This window comes from Limulus polyphemus, unplaced genomic scaffold, assembly GCF_000517525.1.
Source record: "Limulus polyphemus unplaced genomic scaffold, Limulus_polyphemus-2.1.2 Scaffold32, whole genome shotgun sequence".
In the NCBI taxonomy this organism is placed as follows: domain Eukaryota; kingdom Metazoa; phylum Arthropoda; class Merostomata; order Xiphosura; family Limulidae; genus Limulus; species Limulus polyphemus.
In genome coordinates this window covers 1,547,872-1,557,586 of record NW_013665642.1, presented here as the reverse complement: position 1 = coordinate 1,557,586, position 9,715 = coordinate 1,547,872, and the positions used below count along the sequence as shown (strand labels likewise).

The window sequence follows — 9,715 nt, the reverse complement described above, 5'->3', positions numbered from 1 at the left end:
ATAAAGAAAGTAGTTTGGGTTGCTTCACGAACTCTCCGATGATCATTATTTCCAAGATGTGAATGTTGCTTTGCCTTTTCTTGGCACATAATGCACTTGAACCATTTTTGGACAGAATTTTCACCTGTGATGAAAAATGGATTCTATATGCGAATATTAAATGCCAAAAACAATGGCTCAGTCCTAGAAAAAAAACACTTTCGACCCCAAAACCTGGACTCCATCCGCAGAAAGTGATGCTTTACATTCGATGGGACATCAAAGGAGTAATTCATTTTGAACTCCTCAATCCACAGCTAACTGTCAATGCAGAGATCTATAGTCAGCAACTGGAACATTTAAATCAAGTCCTTCATCAGAAACACCCTTCACTCGTATTCTTCTCCATGACAATGCACGTCCACATGTGGCATGTTTGATGCAACACAATATTATGGAGTTGGGTTGGGAAATTCTCCACCACACATCATATTTTCCAAATAAGGTACCATCAGATTACCATCTTTTTCGTTTGCTGGAACACCATCTTAATGGGAAAACGTATGCTAATGTGGAAGGTGTTAAAGAGAGCATCAACATGTTTTTTGCTTCAAAGCCAAATGATTTCTTTAATCAGGGAATTAACAACCTGCTTGTAAGATGGAAAAGCATAATCGATAAGAATGGAAACTATTTAATAAATGTTTTGTTTTGATATATAATTTGTTTGGGTTTTTTCATCTAAGAAAAAGCGACATTAATTTCTTGATGACCTAATAGAAGAAACAAATCAACTTTTCAATACCCCTACGACCTTTACAATACATTGTTTAGTATTTTAGAAAAGGTTTGAGTGCAATATACCAAGCTGTTTTTGTTGTAGGCTAGCAAGAGAATAATAATAATCCATTTTGAGCAGATTTTCTTTTCCTTTTAAGTCTAACATGGATGCTTTTTTGTGTGCATTTTTATATACATACAGCCTTATCAGTCAATAGTACACGTTTTAAAATGTTGTTTGAACTGATTCGGATCCCACTCTTGAATCCAGCTCTTGAAGTTATTTTCTGGTTCTGTATTTTTATTTGGGCTGTTTGGTTATACATTTGTTGTAGTCTAAAATATTTTGTTACTGCTCTGTAGCTTGTTTTATATTTTTGCTTATTTGCAAGTTCCATGGTTCCCACATCCTTTACACTGTGGATATTCTGGCTTTCAGTATCTCAGAGGTAAGTCTACCTGATTTTTAATTTTACATTTTTTAGAGTTAAAATTAATTTCAAAACAGTACTTTACCTCTGAGATACCTTCTCTCCTGTATACCCATTACCAAAATTTCATCATGACTGCAACTCTTAATAAAATCTAAGTTATGGTGGGAAAACAGACCTTATGTAAAATCTTTTGATGTGTGCACAATAGGTCATGCGGAACAGTGGATAATTATGGATGACACATTATCTGCAATGTGTAAAGGACATTTGGAAATTTAATAATCACATGTTTTGTTGACAGTATGAGTTCATACTGAATAATCAAGGGCATTCAGTATTTCAGGTGTAAGTATCTGTTTGAAATTTATTTTAATTTTAAAGCATATAAAATTTAGTAAAGCATTTTGATATTTGCCTGCTAACTTAAATTTCACAAATAAATTGAGTAAAGGTTTTCTGATGGGTTGATTGGGTTTCTCCAGTAGTTTTTGTTAAGAGTAATGATTTCTGGGTCTGTGTGGACTACAGAAAGATAAACCAGGTCTCAGAAACTGATAAGTATCCATTACCTCTTATAAGTGACATCTGAATGCCTTTATCATGTATCAGCATTCTAGATTTAAGTGAATATTGGCAAAAACCTGTAAAAGTTGAGGATAAGCCTAAAACTGTGTTTATACCTGATAATAACTTTATCAATTCAACATGATGTCTTCTGGTTGTAAATGCACATTTGCCACTTTTCCAAGACTTGAGGATAAGGTCCTTAAATGACCAAGAGTGCTTTAAGCAACACCTCAAAGACTTTAAACTAGTTTTTTATATGCTTCGTATGGCTAATCTCAGTGTGAAAAATAGTAAATTCGGCCAACCAGAAGTATCCTATCTAGGGCTTTAAATTACTCCAAAGAATTGTAATAAGGAGTTAAGTAATTTTTTAACAAGTTAACTGTTCCTATCGAGTATACTCCATTCTCATATAACTTCCTGTGATGCTGTGATCGAGTATACTCAATTTGGGTTTTCTGTTGATCACTATTCCTACAAAGTAAACTTGGCTGAGCTGGAGAGTGGCTGTTCAGTAATGACATCTGTCACCCCTTTGGCCCAGTAAATGTTTTCTTTCTTCAGCTTTATTTGAAACACCTGCATTTTTCTTGTGCAGAGTAGAATATACCCAATCACAGCATCTCACAATGGAAAGAGAAAGAGTTGTATTGTTATGGAAAATAAAGTTTCTAAATTGCTTACAACTACTGAATCTGATTTGGAGGAAGATTCAGAACTTGAAATGGATAAGGAATATACAGATAGCAGTGAAAATTAATATCAGAATGGGGATCTCTGCATAGAAGACCACAATGTTGACCAATGGGGGCCCCCACACATGTTACATGACATTGAAAACAATGACTCAGTACAAGGCTGCAAATAAAAAAAACCAATGTGTTTTCATGGAAAACAGAAGCTGACTTTCAATTGAAAGTGGACACACATGGCAACACAATTTCTGGACTGCAAGGTAAGAAGTTTGATTAAAGCACAACACCATGTGAAGTGTTTGAACATTTTGTCTCACCTGCATTCATATCAACTATTGCAAAGGAGATAAGCAGGTACTACAAATATGTAATCAAGACAATGGGAATGAGTGAACACTTGCACTTGTGATGTTGGAATGATACAACTGATGCTGAAATTTATGTTTTCATAGCTTTATGTATGTATGTTCATGGTTAAAGAAAAAAAAAGTCTGAACAAGTACTGGATTTAAGATGAATTGTTGAAAATGCCAATTTTTTGACTTCATTACTTTCAGGGATAGATTTTTGTTGATTTTTTTTGTTTATTACACCTTTGTGATAACTTGAAACAGAAAGTGAATGATAATCTTCACAGGATAAGGAGTGTAATCATGCATGCTAAACTTAGTTACGAAGAAATAATATATCCATTTGAATATCTATGCATAGGCAAGATCTTGATTTTATTCAAATGATCACTGGGGTTCAAGCAGTATATTCCTTCAAAAAGAAATTGATTTGACATAAAATGTTTTCTTTATGAGGTAGAAACTGGTCTTGTGTTGAACTCTATTGTTTTATACTGATTGTTTAACTGCTCTGGTTTCCCAGGATTTTTGGGAAGTACATTAACAACATTACTAGAGCCTTATCTGAACAAAGGTCACTCTCTATATGTTGATAATTGCTACACAAGCTCATTATAAGTTAGTCGATTACACAAAAACAAAACAAACTGCTGTAAAAAAAAGCAGAGGAAAGAATTATCAGTCCTAAATCCTAAACTAAAAAAAAAGGTGAGGTTGAAACCAAGCACACTTATTCAATGATGGCATCGAAATTGAAAGACAAATGAGAAGTTTGTATGCTGACTACACTTCATACAAATGTAATGGTTGAAATTGGAAAGAAAGATCATCACAGTGGTGAAAAATGTGTGTTTTGGAATACAATAAGAACATGGGGGCAGTAGATAGGTCAGATATGATGCTGAGTTCACTTTCTTGCCTTTGAAAGGCAGTATATTGATATATTTTTGTTAAATTCACATGCTCTTTATCTGATGCCTCAAACTGATCATACACCATTGCAAGTCTCTCAACAACAACTTGTGAAGCAGTTATTTATAAAGTACAACATGCAAACTCTGTCAAGGAAATGAGGAAGATAATCTAATTTACCAGCAATAGAGAGGTCTCTACATCTTAATGAGAGACATTTTCCATCCCTAGTTCCACCAACAGCTTCAAAACAGAACCATACAAGGTACTGCCACATTTGCAGTAATATTTCAAGAAGAGCAAAAAAGAATGAAAAGTCCAGATACATATGCAGTGTGTGTAGTGTAGCATTACCTATTGTTCCATGTTTTGCTGAGTATCACCAACTTCAAAAATTTTGAATAAAAATAATTACAATTAATATATTGTTTGTGTATGTCCCACCACTAAATAATTATATCAAGTATTATTTTTAAGTAATCGGTTATAATGTGATAAGTCAATTTTTTACTTTTATTCAGCACAGCAGTATCACACATGACACTGTAATGTGGCAGTTGAAGGGTCAAGTATGTTAACACTGTATAATCAGTTAATTTCTAGTTTTGCTACATTTGTTGAATCCTTGTACCAGTTAAGGAGAAAGTGTGTCAAGAGGAATTAGACTCGCAAGTGTTTAGATGGATTCCAAAAAATTAAGTAAGCATTGAGAACAGCCCCATTTTGGAACTTTCAACAAAGGATCAATACCACTTTTTGCATACAGATGCCTCAAATGTTGGAGTGAAAGCAGTTCTGTGTCAGAATGGTATCATATCATATTCTAGTAGAACACTGAATGCAGCAGGAATGAATTACATAACTACAGAGTTAAATTGTTTATCTGTAATTTGGGATTTAGAGAATTTCAAGATGTATTTTAATGGAGAAGAATTCACAGTTATTGTTTACCATGCTGCATTAAAATGGTTACAAACAGGTAAACTAGTTAGCTAATGCATTGGGCCTTGAAATGCCAGGACTTAATCTTTTTCAATTATTTATAGAAATGTAAAAGAGAATCAGTTGCCTGATGCTTTCTCCGGGCATCCTGTGAATCTCCCAGAAGAGACTATATAGTTTGATCTCAATAAGTTGTCACCAAAATTTTTTACCATTGTTAACATTAGCAATAGAAAACAATTGGTTACTGAACAATATAGACAATGATCATAAACATATATGTGGTTATTTAAAGGCTGGGGAATTGTCCTAAAATTCATCTATAGCTGTAGAAACTAAGAAAATTGAAACATTGTCTTAAGTAACATTATCCTTTATTATGCCAGGAGAGGCTGTAGTAGTAGTGAACTTTGACTAATTCCAAAAACACTGAGAATTGCTATATTAACTGAAATACATGATCACCAGACTGCTGGTCATCTAATTGTTCAAAAAAGTTTGATAGAGTATCAGGAATGGAATTTTGGCTTAGTATGTGACAGTATATTAAAATTGTTAGTGTATCAAGTATATCACACTACAGTTTAATCAAAAATGGCAGCAGGATTTATGGAAAACAGTGGAACCTAGTGAGATAATAGGAGTAGATGTTATGGGCCATATCTTAAATCTAGTGATGGTAATTGTTATTTATTGGTTATTACTGATGATTTCAGTAGATGGGTTGAATTGTATTCTTTTAGTAAATTAACACTCAACTGATTATGAAGTAGTGATTGTCAGGAAGAAGGAAAGCATGCCTAGGTTCTGTGTTTTAGACAGGTGAATGTGGTAACTTACATTGATGGCTTTTCTTTATTGTAAACAGATGAATGTCTGGATGTGTTAGAAAGATTCTGTTGGTTCAACACTTTAGATCTAACATCCAGATATTGACAAGTCAAGCTGGATGATGAGAGCAGACTTAATATTGCTTTTAGCACAAGAGATGGTTTTTATGAATTCTGTGCCATGCTATTCAGAGTTTACACTGAAGAGATTGTAAGGGGAGAGATGCCTGATCTACACTGATAATGTTTTGGTGTTTGGTCACATGTTTGAATCTGTAACTGAGAATTTGAGAAAGATATTTCTGTGGATAAATAAAGCAGGCTTTAATCTAAAACCAGGGAAGTGTGTGCTCGTGGTTAAGAGAGAGATGGAGTCTCTATGGACCTGGCTAATATAACCATCGTGAGAGTTTGGCCTCAACCTATGACCAAGTGGGAACCCTGTAGTTTTCTCAGTTTTCCCAACAATTTCTAGATAACTTCTTCAAAATAGCAGCCCCATTGTCTACTCTCACTAACAGTCTTTAAAGCTTGCTTTAGTAGATGCTTCAATGCTGGCATATCCATGATGACACAGCAAGCTATTGTTGAAGTCAACAGAGGTGACAATGGAATTGAGGTGGTATTATTGTAGTTACGTAATGTGTAATTGCCTACTCCAGATGTACACTAATACCACCAAAACAGATACTTTATGACAAAGAAATGACTGCTTGCAGTTGTGATTTTTGTAAAACACAATTGCCACTATTTATATGATAGGAGATTCACCATCTGGGATGGATCAGGCTTTGCTGAAATGACTAATTATCTTTAAAAATCCTGAAGGGATGATAGAATATTTAATAAGAACTTTGTAGGAACATAAATTTGTCATTGTGCATCACCCAGGCTTGCAACTCAGAAACATGGATTTGACTATTTTGCAGCATAGTGAGATCTTGTCTGTTTGTGGAATGTCCTGATCCTGGAAACATGTGGGAGTTGAGACATATACATTTTTCACCATAATAAAGTCAAACCATGAAGTAGTAGGATGGATGACTAGCACTAGTTGAGGAGCACAGAATAGATGCACATAAGCTGTGGTACTTGTATTGTCAGTTACCAGTGCAGAAAGGTGTGCTATACAGTCCCTGTAAACCCACTAAGCTGTGGTTCTCAAACTGCTGAAAGTAGTGATCCCAAGAGCTTTTAAGGCAAAAGATCTCCAGATTTTGCATCACACAAGACTGATTGGCACCAAGGTATTAATTGCACTTTATGCTGACATTTGATACCACTCTTCTGGCAGCATCTGAGTTGAGATGTTTGGTATTGGTGTGAATGCTGTACTGTGTGTGCTGCACAGAGAAAGAACTGGCCAAGACAGGGTAAACTTCCATAGAGAATTTTGGGCTCCTCTGAAGGGGATAACTTTGGATATTATCAGTCCATTCCAAGTGACGAAGAGAAAGGTGATCAGTATATGTATATATATATATATATATATATTGCTATTGACTACTTCACATAGTGGACTGAAGCTTAGCTATTGGTATATAAATTAGTACAGTCCATTCCTGAGGAATTGGCAGAACTTTGAACAGCATAGCTATGAGCACTGGAAGAGACACGTACAGATCAGGGTGCTATTTTCAACAGTTGGCTGGTTAAGTGCAAAGCTGTATAATGGGTGATCTCTGCCCTCCAAGGGTATCAAAACCCAGTTATTAGCATTGTAAGAATGCAGACTTACTGCTTGCTACTTGGGGTTAATTTCAAAATTCTTGCAAGTTCTTCCTTGTGATATATTTCGTACTAGATATGTTTGTACCAGATCTTACACTCATGGACTAACATGAGTAAAGCAAAAAGAGATTGTTGCCCATCTCTAATGTTTATTAGATTGCCAAATTGGGATTGGTCTGATTTTCTAAATAGGGTTTTATTGTCACCCATTGCACTTTCCTTGATGATGCTTTCTTCCAGACTCTTCAGTGAGTTTCTGCCACCCTTCTTCCAGTGGAGTATGAGAGTCTTTACCACTTCCCAGTTCCTAGCTGCTGGAGTGGTTGATCATGGAGGAATCCTCCTGAGTGTATACAATTCCACTCAGTTGAGAGTAAGACAGTGGCATTCTGCCTGTGTAGAAGGTGTGACTATCCTCCTGCCATGGGTCTGATGTTTTATTCCAGATGCAGCTAGTCTGGATAGCATTTTTCTATTTTGCAGTTTGCTCCTCTGGTTGGGAACCCTCTTTCCTACTGATACCGGGGTATCAGTTCCTGGTTTTGGTTGGAGCTGGACCAGCTAACGTAAGTCCTCATCATGGACTGGATGTTACATCCCTAATCCTGATTTGTTTTGATCTGGAATTCATATTCCCCATTGCATTTCCACTTTCCTGACATCATCTGGATGTACATTCCTGGAGTTTCTTGCTACAGGTTGTGGTGGATTTGTGCACAAAATGGCTTAGGTTCTTGGAATGGGGCTCCTCTTCCCTTTTGGTTCCTAGACTCTAAGTGAATGGTTGAGGACCATCTTCCTACTATGGCCCTGTTCAACTTCCTCCTGGCACCACTGATCTGGACTGGATTTGGCATCACAATTACAGTTTGACGTACCCTAGCCATTCTACACATATTCCTCTTCCTTTTGGATTTGGGATGGATAACTTGTTCTTCCATTTGTTTGGGACAAAATACCAGTTTGTTCCAATTGGGTGAAGAGTATCCCTGGTTCAAATGTGGGGCAGTCTCCCATGGTTGTGTTTCCTCTATGTTTGGGTGGCACACTCCATGGGTGCTATTCAGATGCTTTTGAAGGGTGCTCATTTAGGTAATTTTATATTGGTCCTTTCACCTACTCAATTGTGGGATTCTGGCTGTAACTGTGAGTGAACATATGTAATTGTGCTGGAAGTTAATCTTTTCCCACACTGAAAATATATTTCTGATAGATACCTCCTCTCACACTTCCCACCTATCCTCCCCATTTCCGGTGTTGTTTTATATGCCTAATCTCGAGGGGGAAGATTGGATGCCACTGCTTAGAGGAATTCAACTGTGATAGGAGGGGGTGTTGCACACCTATTGGTGGAGGGTTGTTGCATGCTGAATTTAATGCTTAAATGTAGCTGAACAACAAAGAATTAGGTGGGAGTTCAAGAATAATGGAGAGGAAAAATATTGGCACTAGAGGGCAGTCAAATCAAGAATAGCTGTAACTGTGAGAGGGGTAATTATCTATCAGAAATATTTTCAGTGCAGGTGAATATAACTTTGGTTTATTACATTTTAATAGATGTGTGTATATGTGCAAGTGTCGGGCTAATTATGCAATCTTCTATTTTTTTGTTCTTAATAGTTTATATTTATTTTTGATTTTAGGAAGCTATTTACATATTTTACGTGAAATTTGTGAGAATATTGGGTTTTGTTGCTGACTGGCAAAAGTTGATATAGTTTATTAATGATAATTTTTAAAAATATTTTCAGAGGCCCATCAAGCCTTGGAACTTTTGGAAGAGTATCATCACAAGTTGACTTGCACACAAGACAAACAATTAAAGAATGCCATTGAACGGGTTATCAAAATATTCAAAAGTAGGCTTTTTCAGGCACTTTTAGGTGAGTTAAGATTATTAGAGACTGATGATCTTATATAACCATACAGTTTGAAATATCATACTATATATATAGATAGTATTTGATAGAATCTTTTGTTTCTTGACATTCCAGATCAATGAGTTGTGTTATTGAATGAAAAGTTTATTGGGCTGTCACTCTTAGCAGATAAAAGATAGATATGAATTTGTATTATATTACATACCTCTGAGGAATTTAGAAAAAAACATCTGCAGTTAAGTTGTTCTTATAACAGTTCTTAGATCTTTTGGTTTTTCCAATATCATAAACCATGATATAGTGGTTCATAATAGGGATTGCAAGGAATTGCACAAAAGTTAAGACTGTTTTATTTTTCTGACAGGGTAATGTACTTACGGAATGAATTGCTGTCAACAGTAGTGAAGCTGACATTTTACAAGGGTTAAAAGTGGAATTGACAATTTCCTGAAAATAGAGCTTTATTTTTATTTGAAGGGTGGGAGTGCAGGAACAGCTTAGAATGGTTAAATCATCATTGTTATATATATATATATATATATATGTTTTATTATAGTAAAGCCACAATGGTGCAATAAATAAACAGATGGTACAAATTTCTGAAACCTGTGTTTT

The 9,715-nt window shown here is 35.5% G+C and overlaps 1 protein-coding gene across 5 annotated transcripts in view; it reads left to right on the top strand.

Moving 5' to 3' along the window:
• The window catches only part of LOC106460238 (disks large homolog 1-like), a 238,958-nt gene that overhangs the window by 4,499 nt on the left and 224,744 nt on the right, over nucleotides 1-9,715 (top strand). For 4 of the 5 annotated variants that reach the window (XM_022387146.1, XM_022387141.1, XM_022387135.1 and 1 more), the window contains exons 2-3: nucleotides 1,152-1,208; nucleotides 8,972-9,103. In XM_022387146.1, coding sequence (XP_022242854.1) covers nucleotides 1,152-1,208; nucleotides 8,972-9,103 — 189 coding nt within the window. The remainder of the gene's footprint in view (nucleotides 1-1,151; nucleotides 1,209-8,971; nucleotides 9,104-9,715) is intronic. The other variant, XM_022387152.1, reaches the window with a different exon arrangement.